Genomic DNA, 20,000 nt, shown 5'->3' with positions numbered 1-20,000 from the left:
AAAGAGAGAGAGAGAGGGGCAAAGAGAGAGAGAGAGGGGCAAAGAGAGAGAGAGAGGGGCAAAGAGAGAGAGAGAGGGGCAAAGAGAGAGAGAGAGGGGCAAAGAGAGAGAGAGAGGGGCAAAGAGAGAGAGAGAGGGGCAAAGAGAGAGAGAGAGGGGCAAAGAGAGAGAGAGAGGGGCAAAGAGAGAGAGAGAGGGGCAAAGAGAGAGAGAGAGGGGCAAAGAGAGAGAGAGAGGGGCAAAGAGAGAGAGAGAGGGGCAAAGAGAGAGAGAGAGGGGCAAAGAGAGAGAGAGAGGGGCAAAGAGAGAGAGAGAGGGGCAAAGAGAGAGAGAGAGGGGCAAAGAGAGAGAGAGAGGGGCAAAGAGAGAGAGAGAGGGGCAAAGAGAGAGAGAGAGGGGCAAAGAGAGAGAGAGAGGGGCAAAGAGAGAGAGAGAGGGGCAAAGAGAGAGAGAGAGGGGCAAAGAGAGAGAGAGAGGGGCAAAGAGAGAGAGAGAGGGGCAAAGAGAGAGAGAGAGGGGCAAAGAGAGAGAGAGAGGGGCAAAGAGAGAGAGAGAGGGGCAAAGAGAGAGAGAGAGGGGCAAAGAGAGAGAGAGAGGGGCAAAGAGAGAGAGAGAGGGGCAAAGAGAGAGAGAGAGGGGCAAAGAGAGAGAGAGAGGGGCAAAGAGAGAGAGAGAGGGGCAAAGAGAGAGAGAGAGGGGCAAAGAGAGAGAGAGAGGGGCAAAGAGAGAGAGAGAGGGGCAAAGAGAGAGAGAGAGGGGCAAAGAGAGAGAGAGAGGGGCAAAGAGAGAGAGAGAGGGGCAAAGAGAGAGAGAGAGGGGCAAAGAGAGAGAGAGAGGGGCAAAGAGAGAGAGAGAGGGGCAAAGAGAGAGAGAGAGGGGCAAAGAGAGAGAGAGAGGGGCAAAGAGAGAGAGAGAGGGGCAAAGAGAGAGAGAGAGGGGCAAAGAGAGAGAGAGGGGCAAAGAGAGAGAGAGAGGGGCAAAGAGAGAGAGAGAGGGGCAAAGAGAGAGAGAGAGGGGCAAAGAGAGAGAGAGGGGCAAAGAGAGAGAGAGGGGCAAAGAGAGAGAGAGGGGCAAAGAGAGAGAGAGAGGGGCAAAGAGAGAGAGAGAGGGGCAAAGAGAGAGAGAGAGGGGCAAAGAGAGAGAGAGAGGGGCAAAGAGAGAGAGAGAGGGGCAAAGAGAGAGAGAGAGGGGCAAAGAGAGAGAGAGAGGGGCAAAGAGAGAGAGAGAGGGGCAAAGAGAGAGAGAGAGGGGCAAAGAGAGAGAGAGAGGGGCAAAGAGAGAGAGAGAGGGGCAAAGAGAGAGAGAGAGGGGCAAAGAGAGAGAGAGAGGGGCAAAGAGAGAGAGAGAGGGGCAAAGAGAGAGAGAGAGAGGGGCAAAGAGAGAGAGAGAGGGGCAAAGAGAGAGAGAGAGGGGCAAAGAGAGAGAGAGAGGGGCAAAGAGAGAGAGAGAGGGGCAAAGAGAGAGAGAGAGGGGCAAAGAGAGAGAGAGAGGGGCAAAGAGAGAGAGAGAGGGGCAAAGAGAGAGAGAGAGGGGCAAAGAGAGAGAGAGAGGGGCAAAGAGAGAGAGAGAGGGGCAAAGAGAGAGAGAGAGGGGCAAAGAGAGAGAGAGAGGGGCAAAGAGAGAGAGAGAGGGGCAAAGAGAGAGAGAGAGGGGCAAAGAGAGAGAGAGAGGGGCAAAGAGAGAGAGAGAGGGGCAAAGAGAGAGAGAGAGGGGCAAAGAGAGAGAGAGAGGGGCAAAGAGAGAGAGAGAGGGGCAAAGAGAGAGAGAGAGGGGCAAAGAGAGAGAGAGAGGGGCAAAGAGAGAGAGAGAGGGGCAAAGAGAGAGAGAGAGGGGCAAAGAGAGAGAGAGAGGGGCAAAGAGAGAGAGAGAGGGGCAAAGAGAGAGAGAGAGGGGCAAAGAGAGAGAGAGAGGGGCAAAGAGAGAGAGAGAGGGGCAAAGAGAGAGAGAGAGGGGCAAAGAGAGAGAGAGAGGGGCAAAGAGAGAGAGAGAGGGGCAAAGAGAGAGAGAGAGGGGCAAAGAGAGAGAGAGAGGGGCAAAGAGAGAGAGAGAGGGGCAAAGAGAGAGAGAGAGGGGCAAAGAGAGAGAGAGGGGCAAAGAGAGAGAGAGGGGCAAAGAGAGAGAGAGAGGGGCAAAGAGAGAGAGAGAGGGGCAAAGAGAGAGAGAGAGGGGCAAAGAGAGAGAGAGAGAGGGGCAAAGAGAGAGAGAGAGGGGCAAAGAGAGAGAGAGAGGGGCAAAGAGAGAGAGAGAGGGGCAAAGAGAGAGAGAGAGGGGCAAAGAGAGAGAGAGAGGGGCAAAGAGAGAGAGAGAGGGGCAAAGAGAGAGAGAGAGGGGCAAAGAGAGAGAGAGAGGGGCAAAGAGAGAGAGAGAGGGGCAAAGAGAGAGAGAGAGGGGCAAAGAGAGAGAGAGAGGGGCAAAGAGAGAGAGAGAGGGGCAAAGAGAGAGAGAGAGGGGCAAAGAGAGAGAGAGAGGGGCAAAGAGAGAGAGAGAGGGGCAAAGAGAGAGAGAGAGGGGCAAAGAGAGAGAGAGAGGGGCAAAGAGAGAGAGAGAGGGGCAAAGAGAGAGAGAGAGGGGCAAAGAGAGAGAGAGAGGGGCAAAGAGAGAGAGAGAGAGGGGCAAAGAGAGAGAGAGAGGGGCAAAGAGAGAGAGAGAGAGGGGCAAAGAGAGAGAGAGAGGGGCAAAGAGAGAGAGAGAGGGGCAAAGAGAGAGAGAGAGAGGGGCAAAGAGAGAGAGAGAGAGGGGCAAAGAGAGAGAGAGAGGGGCAAAGAGAGAGAGAGAGGGGCAAAGAGAGAGAGAGAGGGGCAAAGAGAGAGAGAGAGGGGCAAAGAGAGAGAGAGAGGGGCAAAGAGAGAGAGAGAGGGGCAAAGAGAGAGAGAGAGGGGCAAAGAGAGAGAGAGAGAGAGGGGCAAAGAGAGAGAGAGAGAGGGGCAAAGAGAGAGAGAGAGAGGGGCAAAGAGAGAGAGAGAGAGGGGCAAAGAGAGAGAGAGAGGGAAAGAGAGAGAGAGAAGGAAAGAGAGAGAGAGAAGGAGAGAGAGAGAAGGAAAGAGAGAGAGAAGGAAAGAAAGAGAGAGAAGGAAAGAGAGAGAGAGAAGGAAAGAGAGAGAGAGAAGGAAAGAGAGAGAGAGAAGGAAAGAGAGAGAGAGAAGGAAAGAGAGAGAGAGAAGGAAAGAGAGAGAGAGAAGGAAAGAGAGAGAGAGAGAAGGAAAGAGAGAGAGAGAAGGACAGAGAGAGAGAGAAGGAAAGAGAGAGAGAGAAGGAAAGAGAGAGAGAGAAGGAAAGAGAGAGAGGGAGAGAAAAAGAAATAGAGAGGGAGAGAAAAAAGGGAGAGAGAGAGAGGGAGAGAAAAAGAGAGAGAGAGAGAGAGAGAGAGGGAGAGAAAAAGCAGAGGCTTAGGGTGAGAATTCCAGTACTTAAGGCCCAGGCAGCAGAAGGCACAGCAACCAATGAAGGAGCGATGGAAATTCGGGAGGTGTAAGAGGCCGGAATTGGAGGAAAGCAGGCATTTAGGAAGGTTGTAGGACTGGAAGGTTACGGAGACAAGGGATTTGAATCCCTCAGGGAGCTTTAAATCTAAGCCAGATTCCTGCTCTTTAAAATTGCTCACAAGGAGGGAAGCGAGATCAGGTACTTTCAACCAGTGGAGGTGGGAGACATTGAGCTCAGAGTATTGTGTTTGTCAGGTGTGATGGAAAGAAAGCAAGGAATACATTTTCCATTCCTTAGCAAGTTTCAAGGATCATGCTCCACACAAGAGGCAGCAGAGCTGATGAATCCGAATGGAATGCAAACGTTTATAAAACTGGCCAGCTGCTCAGCGCAGCACTCGACAGCTGAAAGGCCTGTGCTGTTCAGTTGCAAATGCTGGATTGTCACTATATAACCACTCGCCTCAACATTCGAACTTTCAGAAAGTGCTCACTACGCGGGAAACAAAGCAAACTTGGCGAAGGCAGAGCGCTTTAAACCGAGGCTAACAGTTTATGTACAGTATCAAACGCAGCCTCTGGAACACGCCAACAGCCTGCAGTCAGCAGTATTTGCAATGGTAGGATTGATCAGCACTTTCAGGAACTGTGGGTTACTGCTGCTGCTGCTGGGCTGTGAGTCCTTTTACCCATTTGCACCTGGCTCAATGAGGGCTGGGCTAAAAACATCCCCCCAGTTGTGATAACTGGCTCCACTATTAGTGATCCAAGCTTGTTTTCCACAAAGGATTTTAGAACTTTGAAACTCAATTCTACAAATTTTCTAAAGAGTCTAGAACTAAGGGACAGTTCAAAAATGAAGGGTCTTTTAATCAAGAGAGAGTTGAGGAGAAGTTTTCACAGAGGGTAGTTCGTCTGTGGAATTCCCTGCCCCAGACAGCAGGAGGCTGAGTCATCGAATATATTCAAGGCGGGGTCAGACAGACTGTCGATTGTCACAAGAGTGAAAGGTTAGGGTGGGGCAGACAGGAAAGCGGTGCGAGACCAATAACCAAAAAACCAATAGTTAACAATCAGATCAGCCATGATCTTATCGAATGGCAGAGCAGGCTCAAGATGGCTGACTGGCCTACACCCGCTCCATTTCTGGTCTTTTTCCCCTCCCTACATGACATGGGGATTTCCACAGATTATGGAAAAACCCCTTCCTCTGGATGGCTCCAACTACGGGAAAGTCTAGTGCAGGATTTCCCCAGCTTTGTAATCATTGACAGGGACTTGAATTTATCGTAAGTGTCCCTTGGTGTGGAAAATGATCGCTCCCAACATCTGACAGGCATTATTATCTCACCATCCCTCCTCCTTATGAACTTTTTTATATAGGCTCAAAGACCCCTTTGCTTTCCTTGGGCAGTGTCGTTTCCATCAGAGTGAACTCCAGACTCCTGGTGCTATCACTCTACTCATTTCCCAGGACCAGTTACTAAACTCAAAGCACTGCACAGCCCAGTGAAATTCTTTTTTGAAGAGCAGTCACTGTTGTAATCTGGGAAACCCTGTAGTCAATTTACGCACAGCAAGATCCCACAAGTTAGAGCTTAGCGGGCAGTTAGTTGGTTTTTAACATATAACTGGGGGATAAATATAGGCCAGGGGATGGAGGGAAACCCTTCCAGCTCTTCACTCCCTCGATCCTGGTATTACCCAATTTTAAAAACAGGAACCATTAACCAGGCAAGATGAAGCCATGGAGATACCAATAGAGTGCCATCCAAGTTATTTAGGTAACACAGCCATGACCGAGGCTCCTCACAAATACACCAATACCTGTACTGCATCTTTGCATTAGGTACTTGTCCCATCAGACCTAGTGTAGAGCAAGAGAAAGCAACTTTGTACCAAATCCTGATATTTAGCCTGTTGGTACCAATGTTACAAAATAAATTCATCACAGTAATATTCTTCAATATCCAGCTCAGAATACAGCTAACCCTGCAGCGTCACACAGTGACAAACACATCCCCACCAGTACTGTACCCCAGTGTTATACAGTGACAGACCTGTCCCCACCAGTACTGTACCCCAGTGTTATACACTGACAGACCTGTCCCCACCAGTACTGTACCCTAGTGTTATACAGTGACAGACCTGTCCCCACCAGTACTGTACTCCAGTGTTATACAGTGACAGAACAAAAACAGAATTATCTGGAAAAACTCAGCAGGTCTGGCAGCATCGGCGGAGAATAAAAGAGTTGACGTTTCGAGTCCTCATGACCCTTCGACAGAACTTGAGTTCTGTCGAAGGGTCATGAGGACTCGAAACGTCAACTCTTTTCTTCTCCGCCGATGCTGCCAGACCTGCTGAGTTTTTCCAGGTAATTCTGTTTTTGTTTTGGATTTCCAGCATCCGCAGTTTTTTTGTTTTTATACAGTGACAGATCCATCCCCACCAGTACTGTGCCCATGTTATACAGTGACAGACCTGTCCCCACCAGTACTGTACCCCAGTGTTATACATGGACAGACCTGTCCCCACCAGCACTGTACCCCAGTGTTACACAGTGACAGACCCGTCCCCACCAGTACTGTACACCAGTGTTATACAGTGACAGACCCATCCCCACCAGTACTGTACCCCATTGTAATACAGTGACAGACCTGTCCCCACCAGTACTGTACCCCAGTGTTATACAGTGACAGACCTGTCCCCACCAGTACTGTACCCGAGTGTTATACATGGACAGACCTGTCCCCACCAGCACTGTACCCCAGTGTTACACAGTGACAGACCCGTCCCCACCAGTGTTATACAGTGACAGACCCATCCCCACCAGTACTGTACCCCAGTGTTACACAGTGACAGACCCGTCCCCACCAGTACTGTGCCCATGTTATACAGTGACAGACCTGTCCCCACCAGTACTGTACCCCAGTGTTATACATGGACAGACCTGTCCCCACCAGCACTGTACCCCAGTGTTACACAGTGACAGACCCATCCCCACCAGTACTGCACACCAGTGTTATACAGTGACAGACCAATCCCCACCAGTACTGTACCCCATTGTAATACAGTGACAGACCTGTCCCCACCAGTACTGTACCCCAGTGTTATACAGTGACAGACCTGTCCCCACCAGTACTGTACCCCAGTGTTATAGTGACAGACCTGTCTCCACCAGCACTGTACCCCAGTGTTATACAATGACAGACCTGTCCGCACCAGCACTGTACTCCAGTGTTATACAATGACAGACCTGTCCCCACCAGCACTGTACCCCAGTAATACTGCACAAAATCTGCAGCGACCATGGGGATGTGTATTTTGAGGAGTGTTCACGCAAGTTTGAGGTCAGAGCACTGTTTGAATAAAAGGGAAAACCAGGGCACCTGCTGGACTTCTGAAGCAGTTGACATCAGTATAACCAGGGTCAGAGGACCGACTGGATTACAGGAACACTCGAGTGAATGAACTTGTGTGCTGAACCAATGTCAGTCTCAGGATTCCAACCTTTACATAACCAGAACAAAGTCAGTACCGCAAGCAACTGCAACAAAACTGCCTGTACAAGCCTCCCGTTTAATGTGGGACAATGTCATGTCTCTGTTTATCACCAGTGAAAAGAACTGACTGAACGGCCAAATCTTTGAGTACAGCACCCTTGGCATTCACCCATCACCCTGTGCCCATTGACCTACATTGGCTCTTGGCCCAGAATAACTAAGAATTTAAAATTCTCATCCTTGTGCTCAAATCCCTCCACGGCATCATCCCTCCCCATCTCTAACCACCTCCAGCCCCTACAACCTCCTCATCTTTGCAACGCCCACCAGCCCTGAACGACCCTCCTATCTGGATGTCTCCACCTCCAGTATCTTCCATTTCCCACACCTCACCATTGGCAGCCTTGCCTTCAGAAGCTTGGCCCGCAAGCTCTAGTATTACTCTCCTTCTTTAAAGGCACTCCTTAAAAACCCCACCCCTGACAAGGCTTTTGGCCCCTGTACCTCAAGGAGCTCAGCATGAAACGTAGAGTGAAACCACTTGGGGTATTTTAGTCCGTGAAAGATGCTGCTTCTGAGCAGCAGAGTTACAAGAGGACGGGACACTGAACGAGGAGACCACATTTTTTTTTAGTAAATTCAGCCAGAGTGATAACCAATGTTAAGGACTCAGGGACAAACAAGGGGTTGAAATGAAGTCAGCGGGGTGCCCAAACACCATCCTGCTTGATGACACATGGAGGTATCGAGGAAATGGTCTCTTTTACTGTCTGGTGTCCCCGAATTTCTAATCTCAGAATTCTTATTTCACAGGTGGCCATTCGGCCCCTTGTCTAAACCAGGCCTCTGAATGCACAATTCACAGTACCACTCACCCCCACCTTCTCCCCGTCACCCTGCACGTTCTTCTTTTTCTGATAACAGTCTAATTCCCTCTTCTATTGCTTCTTTTGCCAATTACTTTAAATCCGTGTCCTCTGGTTCTTGGTCCATCTACGAGTGGGAAGTTTCTCCCTATCGACTCTGTCCCAACTTCTCATGGTTTTGAACACCTCTATCAAATCTCCTCTCAACCTTCTCTAAGGAAAACAGCCCCAGCTTCTCCAATCTTTCCTCATAAGACAAGTCCCTCATCCCTGAAACTCATGAATCTTTTCTGCACCCTCTTTAATGCCTTCACACCCTTCAAATGTAGTGCCCAGGACTGAACACAATATACCAGCTGAGGTCTAACTGGTGGCTTATACAAGCTTAACATAACCCTCTTGTACTCTATGCCCCTATCAATAAAGCTGAGAATACAATGCTTTATTGATTCAGTATTCATCGAGTCCTCTTGCTGAAGGCTACTAGAACCCTTTCTGTGCAGTGGTGGATTATACACTCACCTTGCCATCTCATCCCTCTCCCGCAATGCTAGCAGTGCCCACTGTGTTCTACTGGCCCATGCATCACAAGCTCAGATACAAAGTTGAATTTGACCACGCATCCCCTCTTTCTCCACCTCTCCCCCAATGACCTCTACCCACAGTATCAATTGTGTCTCCTGACCCCCACTTTCCAGGGCTATTTGAAATAGTCATTCAGGCGAGGTGCTCTTCGTAAGAAAGCAGGACATTAGGAACAGGAGGAGGCCATTTAGTCCCTCGAAACTTCCAATCCCAATGCAGCCGATCTCTCTCAACTCCTGCCTACTCACCATCTGTAACCCTTAGCAAACAAAAATCTATCAGTCTCACTTTTTCCATTGACACCTACCTCCCCAGCCTCAGCTCTCTTTGGGAAGAATGCCTTCAATTGAGAAAGGAAGGATTCAAACTCCATGCAGATTGCTGATCACCGTGTTCATCACCCCTCTCCCACAGGTGTCCCATCCCAATGGAGAAACCCAGTGAGCTTACACCAAACAGAACTGTGGCTTCAACAATGCAGCCAGCCTTAAACATTCCTTTCGTCTGACTTCGTACAGACAGAGGCTACATCATGACGGAGCAGGAGCTCTGACTGGCGCACAGATTCTAAATCAGGGACTAGGGGACTTAGGTTGTCGAATCAGACACAAGGAGTAATGCTAACTTAACCTGAGTACAGGGTGCGGTGCTGTCGAAATCAATGGAAGTCCACATTTGTTAGGACACACCCCATCTATGGATTGCACCGTTCACCTAAATGGGTTAAAATCACAACAAAGTGCAGGGAAAACTGAGGTCTGAAAGCACCTGGGGAGAGAAACATTTAACATTTGAGTCAAACAGGACTTTCCTTCGGAACAGTTCTAAAGAGTCATGTTGGACTTGAAACGTTAACTGTTTCTCCCCTGAAGCCGCCAGAACTGCTGAACTTTTCCAGCACTTATTTCAGGTCTCCAGCGTCTGCTGCATTTTGCTTTCATTTTGGGTTAAAATGACTCCCTCTCCAGGGGCTCCATTTTAAGGCAAGACAATAGAGGGTTAAGAATCTAATCTGCACACAGGCCAGAGAGTCACACTTCCTGATGCTGATGTAAAATTTATGCAGACTCAGAATTTCCAGTTTGCTTTGGGTCAAAGACAAAGCTTTTTCAAACAAAAAACACACGCACTCTGAACAATGGCAATTCTGTGATAAAGTGACACCATTACACATTGCAATGCTCAGTGACAGGCACTCCTGCCGTCACATTACAAGCAGCTCCTTCACAGGGACAGTAATATCCCTCGCCTATCTCGTGTCCTCCCCCACACCCACCCCGCCAACCCTCAAGGCAGGGATGCAGAACTCCCACAGGACTCCCCAGCACCAGGAGTCCCTTTAAATACTGTCGTGCGTCCTGTAGAGAAGGATGCAGTGCCTCAAGTTAGGCGTGCCCTGGGTGTATTTGTGGATGCCAGGGAATGCTTCAAGTCTCACTCCAACTGGAACACAAAAACGAGGCCAACACTCCCAGTTGCTGAGGGAGTTTTGCGCTATCAGGGGTGCCAATTTTCTGATGAGGCGTTAAACAGACTTGATTGGGTGCAAAAGATCCCATGGCACTATTTCAAGGGTGGCAGGGACCGGAAGTGGGCAGGGGGGTGGGATTTGAAAACGGGAATTTTAAAATGAATGTGTGGCTGATGTGACATTTCAAAATAATGGATGTGTCTAGGGTCTTGAGACACAAAACGGTGGTATTTAAATGTTAAATGTTTCTACCAATCAAAAGGAACCTGGAGCGGAAATCAATTGGCTGTAAAATAACCTGCAAATGGCTGGCTTGTCTGTGATTGCTGAAGCTAAATACCCAACTCTGAACGGGACCTGCTGGCACCTGGTGTGCCAGTCAGGAACAGAAATGGAGCCTCAGTTTCTGGAAGCAGTGAAAAGAAACAGCCACTGAACCAGTAACTTGGGGGTTAATTGCTCCAGAGACAAGTTCAAATCCTACCACAGCAGCTCAGGAAATTTCAATTCAATCAATTCATTCAATTAATTATTAATTTAAAAAAGGCTAGTTTTGCTAACAAAGATCAGATTGTCGTAAAAACTCATGTGGTACACTGGTAACCTGATAAGGATAGCTGATCTCATCAGTAATCCTGACCTGGTCAGGCCTACATAATACATTCCAATGTGCTGGCTTAACTGCCCTCCCAAATGGCCCTAGCAAGCCACTCCACTGTACCAAGCTGCTACAGGATTTGCTGTGCCTATACAGCTTCAAATGCAGCAGCTTACCACTGCCTTCTCAAGGGGCAATTAAGGGTGGGCAATAAACGTGACATCTCCAGAACGAATAATATAACAGATGAAAACAGGGTCTTCAGGGCTTCCTGCTCCCCCTCCAGCAAGTGCACATGGGTCCACTTTATCAGGGGAGGGGCTGAATACTTCAGGAACAACCACTGTGCCCACACCCCCACCTGGAGCCCTGCCGTTCCTTCCAGGCAGAATTCCCCAAAGATTCCCACTCTCTTCACTTGGTAGCTTTGCGGACGAGGAGGGCTGGACCAACCACATCAGCAGGGTAGCAACAGAGTGGTAACTCAGCACCACTGGAGCCAGAGAGGCACAACGCTCCTCTACCCTTGGCTGAGATTGCACTAGTGAGACTGTATGCGGAGTTCAATTAACACTGCTTCCTCATTTATTCCTGGAAGCAAACTGGTTTAACATCTGTAGCCAGCTTCCTGGAAAACACCACAAGCACCGAGCTAGAGAGAGACACCAGCAGAATCCTGCAATCACACAGCCAAGGGTAGGATGCTGTCGACCGACAGCTGCCATTGGTAATCCCCCAGTGAGAAGTGACTCCCGCACCACCACACAATTTCCCCCCCATCCCACCTCTTACTGACCGCCACTTCCCACCAACTAACAGTAAACACAAACAATACCAACAGTAGCTAAAAAACAGCCAGAGAACAAGAGGAAGCTAATGAGAAACCCAGAAGTTAGGGAAATGGCCAGCAGCCAGTGTAAACATAGGGGTATGGGGACAAACTGATAACACACACACACACACACACACACACGCACCAGAACAGCTCAGTTTCTGCAAGAAATATGGATAAATTCAGCTCTTATCAATCTGTGCAGTGTTTCCTCCTTCTTCGCTAATTACCATCTCCAATCGAAGGGGGGAAGCTCGAGATTTTCATCTTGACTGATAGCGTCACGAGAAGAGGAAAAACCAGAGCTCTAATAGCTCTAAAAATACTCAATATTACCCTGAGTCAGAAACAGGACTAGAAGACGCCTCTCTCAATCTGGTTGAGGGTTGAGTTCTCCCCCAGCCTCCCAATTAATTACCATCTATGGATCTTCAGAGTTTGAAATCTTACAGCAACAATTCACAACCATGGGTCAAAGTTTGAGTAATTTTGCAGACTAATGACCTTGGTTTACCTGTCAGACAGAATGAAAACCAGGTGATCTGGCTCATGGACATGTTGCTGTTTGTGGGAGCTGCCGTGTGCAAACTGACTGTTTTCTGGCATTGCAACGGTGATGACATTTCAAAAAAAGGAGTGCTTCACTAGCTACAAGAGACGCCCCAAGGTCATGATATGGTGATATCTAAATGCCAAGTCTTTATTCTAAAGTAAAGTCACAGAGGGCGCAGGATTGCAGTAGTACACTTCTGACGCTGTCCCACTCCCAAGCAGGCAGAATGGGAGATAGCCCATTGCACCTGAGTATGCTCAAGAGTCACAGGAGGGTGAGGGAGACCACCTGAAGGCTGGTGGCGTAGCGGCAGCTTCATCAAACAATGCTAGGTGCAAGCCTGAATATTTATGCTTACCCAGTGCAGTTATCTCTCACGTTCAGGGTCAGTGTCATTTAACAGTGTGTGGTTAAACTTCAGCCTGGCAGGAGGACGAAAAACAAATCAGATCAGACCGTGCCATTGTTATTTTCCCCTTCGTGCAACCAGTCAGCAATGAAAGGGGCAAACGCTGGCAGAGGAGGGAGGGACTCACTAACAGTCAACTCTATGGCTTCACCTGGGGCAGTGAGGCCTAGGCACAGGGAGTCCTGTGTTGCAAGCCAACCACAACAGCTCAATGGTTCTGATTCGGTTGGGAATCAGAGGAAAGGTTACAAAAGCTGGGAAATCCCCAATGCCATCCATCGGGAAGGGCCACGGTTTAAATCCTGACAAAGACATGTCAACACCAGTTAAGTCAGCCAGAAGTAAACAAGCTCATGAGTGGACGAAGCAGCTGAGTAGACAAAAGAAAAAGGCAAACAATTCATGCCACACAGTGTTTCCAAAGGAAGCTTTGCCCTGCTGGAGGTGCCACCTTTCAGATGAGGCACTAAATCGAGGCTACAGCTGCCCTCGCAGGTGGACATAAAGATCCCACAGCCACTATTGGAAGAATAAAGGATACGTAAGCCATACGTCCCAGTGATTGGCTGATTGAATCTAACAGCATGGTCCTTCAGTTGTTTGTAATAGGCAGAGTACAGACCATACTCAACCTGCCAGCACTAGCAAAGTGCCTGCTAGCTGTGATTCTGCAATTGGGCAGCACTTGTTGAACAATCCCAAATGCGCTAATTGTCTTACTAACAACCAATTTAAGGTAATCAGTCGAGCTCAATAAGTGGTTACACGCAAAATACCATGGATGCTGGATATATGAAACAACAGAAAAGGCTGGAAAAACTCAGGTCTGAAGAAAGGTCATATGGACTCAAAACGTTAACTATGTTTCTCTCTCCACGGGTGTTGTCAGACCTGCTGAGTTTTTCCAGCATTTTTGGTTTGTGTTTGAGCTCAAAGTGGCTCATTTATACCTGCTAAAAGTGACATACATTCATTGTCAAACAAAAGGAATACATTCAAGCCATGCGCCTTTTTGAATTACCCGGGAGCTTGGAAAGCCTGTGGTTCCCCGTTGCTTTCTCCATGGCAACACCTCAGCCTTGCTAACCAATCAGGACCCCATGGTATAAACTGCAGTGATTGTTTGAAATTTGGCATTCTTGCATTCGTCCAGTTGAATGCAAGACCTAATGCTTTGGCAACATGTCTCTTTTCAGCAAAACTCAAGAACAATAGTTATCCCTCCCAGAAACATTGTCTGGTCACAGGCCCTATACCCAGCTCACGCCTGCCACATGAAGGAATGAGCGTGCCCGACTCCCAGGCACTGCCCCAAATCCAGCTCTTACCTCGGCTGATTCGCTGCTTCTCTCCAGAGAGGATACCAGGGGTGTCAATGATGCTGATGCTCTCCAGGACCGGGTTAGGCAGTTGTGCGCAGTTAAATCTGAGCAAAGAAAAAAAAAGGGCATTAGTATAAGAAAAAGCTGAAGATCATTTCTTCCAATACATTCACTACAGCAGCTGTTGCACAATCAACTGGACTCAGGTTAGAAAGTTGGTTAATCAGACCATCACAGTTCAGCTCCAAGCAGTTGAAGACTATTCTGGACTTGATGAGTTTTGATTCAGTAGCTGCAGTGTGCACAGGATATCCGTTCCTAAGAGCTGCACCATAACAGGTGCAGCATTATTACAGACCAGACCATTGATAGCATGCCAAGATCAAATGCAGAAGTTCAGGGGTTAACCAAGGGCTGAAGAATCGAGCAGTCAATCCACTCCAATTGTGGCAGACAGGAGTCCCCGATTGGGAAGAAGAGGCTGTTAGTGTACCAGCACAATCAGGCTCAAGGTGGCTATTTGTGAGAGCCACGCACTCAAGCAAGGTTGAGAATGTATAAATCAGCAACAGCGCATACTATTGGGTGGCAACTGGGTGTTTGAAGTGGTTAGAGTCCAGACTGGCAGTGGAATAAAACAAGGTCAAAATCGATGGGATTTGGCAGAGGAGACTGCATTTCAGCTTACACCCGTCAGGCAAACTGCTATATACACACGCACACACACACAAAAAATGGCTTCAGTAGGAGGTTGCCCCCAAGTAACAAGAGGTTCACACTCCTGGCTAAGCCGCAGTCTAGGATCTAGGAGACGACACCTTTGAGATAATCCTTACATCGCCAGCCAGACTCCAAGACGTGACACTCACTTTAAAATCAACAACTGCATTTATACAAGCACGTTTAATGGCGTCAAGCAATCCAAGGTGCTTCACAGGGAGGTGTTGGTGTTGGAGAAGAGTGTGCATCGAGGGATTAAAATGGGATGAGCATCTTAAACGGAGGCACAGCCAGATCAGGAGCCCCTGTAGGCCAGTGAGCCGGGGGGGGGGGGGGGGGGGGGGGGGGGGCGCGCGCGGGATGGTGGGTGTTTGGGCTCACTGCCCTCCCTCCTCCCCCCCCAATCTTTTTAATTGTTCCTTTTTAAAAACACCGTGGGCTTGACACAGCTCTAGCTCAAAGTAGCCTCAGGGTGCGGTGCAGGCTCAGAGGAGCCACGTTTCCAGAATCGTTACAATTGTTTCATGTTGCCAAATTAATAGAGTTAAAAAAGCTGCATTCCAAAAGATCAGCTCAAAATGGAAACTATTTCCAGTCAGTGGCACTCTGCCCATCTTGAGCAGAAAAGGGATCTGACTGCCCCCCCCAGCTCAGAATTCCACACCAAAGTCGGGAGCTTTCAAGCTAATCAGCTGTAGATCTCGATAACAATTCCTGTCTTTCACAAGTTCAATCCTGCAGATATAGTGCCAGAACCGACAAGAGTCCACAGCCCTGATCCTGTAGGAGTCGAAAGCGCTTTGGGGCCAAGATAGCAGAGACAAGGGAGCTCAGAGCAGGGTCAGAAACTGTACAAAGGGCCAGAGAGAGTTCAGGCATCAAGGGGTGGGAGGAGGAGAGAACAACAGTCAGATGTCCCTATCGCATCTATGATTCAATTCGATCGGGGCTGCCCTATACCTTAACTCCACCATAGTTCTGGAACTCTCCCTACCCTTGCTCAACAACCAGTTTTGAAATTTTCAATCGACCCCCAGCCCAGCCTCAATTTTTGGGGGTAAAAGTGCTCCAGATTTCCACCACCCTGTGCAAAGTGTATCCCAGCATCACCCCTGAATGGCCTATCTCAAATTTAACGGTTACACCCACTTGTTCTGGACACTCTCCACTGAAGGAAATACTTTCATGCTATCAACCCCTATAATCATCTTAAACACCTCGATTAGATCGCCCCTTAATCTTCGATCCTCAAGGGAATACAAGCCTAGTCCAGGCAACCTGTCCTTGTTAATTAATCCTCTAATTAGTAAAACATCCTGTATAGACAAGATCTCCCAGAACAACCACCCCTCCCTCCCATCATTAATACCTGGCCAGCCTCCCCTTTAACAAAACCTAGCAGAACCAGAGCGGTTAGAGTACAGGAGGCTATTTGGCCCGTTGTAAACACGCCAGCTCTAAGCACGTGCAACGCGCCGAGTCCCACTCCCCCAGTCCTGCAAGTTTTTTTCCCCTGCAGCTAATGATCCAATTCCCTTTTGAAAGCCACGATTGAACCTGCCTCCACCTCACTGACAGGCGCTACATTCCACATCCAGGGGAGAAACCTTTTGTCCACGCGTCACCACTGGCACAAGGAGCAATCCCCTTCCATTTATACCCCTCTGATTCTCAATCCTTCTGCTAATATGAACAATCTCTATCTAATCTGGCCGGGAGCCTCGTGATTTTGCATGCCTGCCAAATCTCAAATCCATTCTTCTCCAAGGAGAAGAGTTTCTCCAATCTATCCACGTTCCTTAAGTTATTTCCCCCACCCCCCCCCACCCCTAAACACTGGAAACTCAGTCCAGTAACCCCCTGTCACCTTGCTGGGCACCAACACCCTCCAGTGTCAGAGTCTAGCCTATCAGCAGGCATCAGGACAGAATATCCCACCCCACAAATGGAAGGACTCCCTCGGGTGAAAGCAGCTCCCATCCCCTACACTGAGCATACCAATTAGGAGCAGGAGTAGGCCATTCGGCCCCTCCAGCCTGCTCCACCATTCGATAAGATCACGGCTGATCTGGTTGCAGCCTCAACGTCACTATCTGCCTTACCCCCCCCCCCCCCCACCCCCGCCGATAATCTTTCACTCCCTTGTCAGTTAAGAGATATTGAGTCACACATTTAAATCAGAAGAGGAATTTCTTCTCACAGAGGGTAGTCAATCTGTGGAATTCTTTACCGCAGAGGGCTGTAGAGGCTGGGTCGTTAAGTATATTCAAGGCTGAGATAGACAGATTTTTAATCAGTAAGAGAATCAAGGGTTATGGGGGGAAAGGCAGGAAAGTGGAGTTGAGGATTATCAGATCAGCCATGATCTCATTGAATGATGGAGCAGACTCGATGGGCTGAACGGCTGACTTCTGTTCCCATGTCTTATGGTTTTAGGTACCCACCTCGAAACACATTCACTAACCCTGCCTCTAACACACTCTGTAGGAAGTTCCACAGGCTCAAGACCCTCAGAAAATCTCACCTATGATAAATGGGAGACCCTTCATTCTTAAACCGCGTCCCCTAGTTCTAGTCTCCCCCATAAGGGGAACCACCCTCTCAGCTTCTACCCTGCCAAGTCCCCCCAGAATCTTATGTTTCAATAAGATCGCCTCTCAATCTTCTGAGCTCCAAATACAACCTGCATAACCTTTCCTCATACGATAACCCTCATTCCAGGATTCAGCCGTGTGGAAAAAGAAAATACTCTGGAAGTGGTAGTGAAACTCTGCAGGATTCACAGATGGAGACAGCGGGAGAAACTTCCAACTGGGTGCATTCCACTGGATGTATGTCACTGAATTCCTGTCATGCCACAGAAGTTCCTATAAGAAAACCTCCCGAGAATTATTCTAACAAGGGTTCAGCGCCAGTGCCGAGTATTAATTCCCAGGGCAAGCCAGGGAAATCCCTCTATGCTGACTTTCTTCCAGCATGTCCTTTTTTGCTGTACATTTGCAGTGTGTGTGTGTGTGTGTGTGTGTGTGTGTGTGTGTGTGTGTGTGTGTGTGTGTGTGTGTGTGTGTGTGTGTGTGTGAGATGACCCAGTGGCCAGCCAGGAAAAGCAGGCAGTTTCATCTCCGAAAGCACCCGTCCCAACCCACCCTAAAGGCAGTACGTCCTGCAATCGGAGGCTGCTTCTCTCTCTAGTCTTTGAGCAGCACTGCCTCATCCTAGCGCATAGTAAAGGCCAGGAAGGAATCCTACTCTCAGTTTACATCACACATCCTTCTTCACAGCTTTCCTCTATTCAAGAAACACATCACAGCCTCCTGCTGATTAATCATCCACATATTGGCGACAGCCCTGCAACTCAATTTGGCCTGGTTAAGTAAAGCATGACTCACTTTAGTGTACTCCACACTAGCTCATCTCCTTCAGGCTCTCAAGGGTTTTTGCAGAGCAAGCTGCAGCAATCTTGTACAGTACAGTGTGTCAGAGCCTGCAGTACTGACAGCCCAAAGGTTCCCACACTCATGCATCAACCAGACCTCATTACAGCCGTGGTTAAAGCGTGGACAGGGGAGCAGAATACCAAGGGTGTGAGCGATAGTGACCCTTGATATCAAGGCAGCGTTTTAACTGCGACATCGGAGACCTACCAAACTGAAGTAAATGGAAATTGGCTTAGGCTGATATGTGACAAGTAACATTCATGTCACACTAGGCAATGGCCATCTCCAACAAGAGAGAATCTAACCATCTCCCCATGACATTCAATGGCATTACCATCGCTGAATTCCCAACTATCAACACCCTGGAATTTTCGGGGGGTAGGGGGGTGGTTACCACTGACCAGAAACAAGCCATATAAATGCTGCAGCTACAAGAACAAATCAGAGTCTGAGAATCCTGTGGCAAGTAACTCACCCCCTGACTCCCCAAAGCCTGTCCATCAACAAGGCACAAGACAGGAATGAGATGAAATACTCACCATTTGGCCTGGACGAGTGCAACTCCAACAACACTCAAGAAGCTCATCAAGCATTCTGCTTGATTGGCACCCCATCCACAAACATTCACTCCCTACACCATTGATGGACAGTAGCAGCAGTGTACACCATCTACAAGATGCACTGCAGGAACTCACCAAATCTACTTCAACAACGCCTTCCAAATCTACCACCTAGAAGGACAAGGGCAGCAGATACATGGGGAACACCACCACCCGCAAGTTCCCCTCCAAGCCACTCACCATCCTGACTTGGAAATATATCGGCCGTTCCTTCACTGTCGCTGGGTCTAAATCCTGGAACTCCCTCCCTAACAGCGCTGTGGGTGTACCCACAGCACATATACTGCAGAGGTTCAAAGACACCATCTCAAGAGCAATTAGGAACTTGTGCTAATATGCTGGCCTAGCCAGCAACACTCACGTCTTGTGAATAAATAAGAAAACACTTCTTTATTTCAGAGCATTTCCAATTTTATCTTTTCACTACCCACACATCCTGCTCAAAACCAACTCCTGGAATTATGCCAGCTCTGGGCTGTACAATCACAAGATTGAAGCAGCACCGACGACAAATGAGAATCCAAACTGCAGGAGACAAAGCGTCAACTTTTTTTGGAGCTCAGAAGAGTTCAACACTGCACCCACTGCCAAATCTGGGCTGGGTTCACAGTTAGGAAGGTGTGCAGCACAGACAGTACTTGACCAGTCCCAAACTCCAGGATTTGACTCTCGTGTCACCTCGAATTAATGTATGACTGCCTCTCCAGAGGCTCCCTCCTGAACAGTACCCGCATCCTTTCTGTGCGTCACACTCTTGTACAACCTCAGGTGACTTCTTGGGCTAATAACTCCATCTCTGGGTAGACAGAGGAAGCAAGATACTGTACTCTGCTCCGGGACACTACAGTGTATACAATTGCCTCCAGTAATCAAACTATTAGATTTGTAAACTTCGGACACCTAGTTCGGTTTTTCTTTAATTCGCTCCTTATCGCTCAGAGGACAATATGGGGGAAATCTGAGCACAGGGTACTGAGCCCCTGGATCTGCTATCCCTGATAGTACTCAAGGCTCCTAGCTATTCCCTCGGATCAGGCAACAACAGGGAGGAGATGGAGGGATACAGTCGCTGCCAAGGCAGAGAGCACAAGCACTTTAAAGAAAATGGTAAAGTTAACAAAATCACCCCTGGAATTTCAGGCAACATGGTCATCTTAAAGCAAGCAGCACAAACTAGAACTTTGCCCCGTCAAAGGGACTTTAATCATGCTACATCCTATAATGACAATGCCCCTTTAAAAATGGCATTGAACTCATATGCCCTCTGAGGATGTAAGAGCCCCAGGCCCGTCCAACTAAAGCATGCTCCCTTCTCAGACCCCTCATCCTCTAACGAAAGAGATCCACGTCTCCCCCTGCACAGCTACTTTAAAAAAAGCCCTACCCCTCACCCTCTAAATTAAAGGACACCAATCAAAAGTGAAAGCGATCTAAAGATCTATAATCTCGTCTGCAATAGGTTCTGTCCATTTATAAAATGTTCCTCCCACCTATTAACATCTTAAGGGGGCACCCGTCTCCCCTCCCTTCAAGGGGGCATCAGTCCACCCGTCTGCCCCTCCTTCAAGGGCCCATCCGTCCCCCCGTCTCCCCCCCCCCCTTTAAGGGGGCACCCGTCTCCCCCCCCCCCCTTTAAGGGGGCACCCGTCTCTCCCCCCC

The 20,000-nt window shown here is 48.8% G+C and overlaps 1 protein-coding gene across 1 annotated transcript in view; it reads right to left on the bottom strand.

Moving 5' to 3' along the window:
• Positions 1-20,000, bottom strand: part of LOC121272939 (EH domain-containing protein 1) — a 38,823-nt gene that overhangs the window by 17,755 nt on the left and 1,068 nt on the right. The window contains exon 2 of the mRNA XM_041179826.1: positions 13,571-13,668. Coding sequence (XP_041035760.1) covers positions 13,571-13,668 — 98 coding nt within the window. The remainder of the gene's footprint in view (positions 1-13,570; positions 13,669-20,000) is intronic.

This window comes from Carcharodon carcharias, chromosome 37 (assembly GCF_017639515.1).
Source record: "Carcharodon carcharias isolate sCarCar2 chromosome 37, sCarCar2.pri, whole genome shotgun sequence".
Lineage (NCBI taxonomy): Eukaryota > Metazoa > Chordata > Chondrichthyes > Lamniformes > Lamnidae > Carcharodon > Carcharodon carcharias.
Note: the sequence above shows the minus strand (reverse complement) of the source record. Positions and strands in the feature narration are given on the sequence as shown.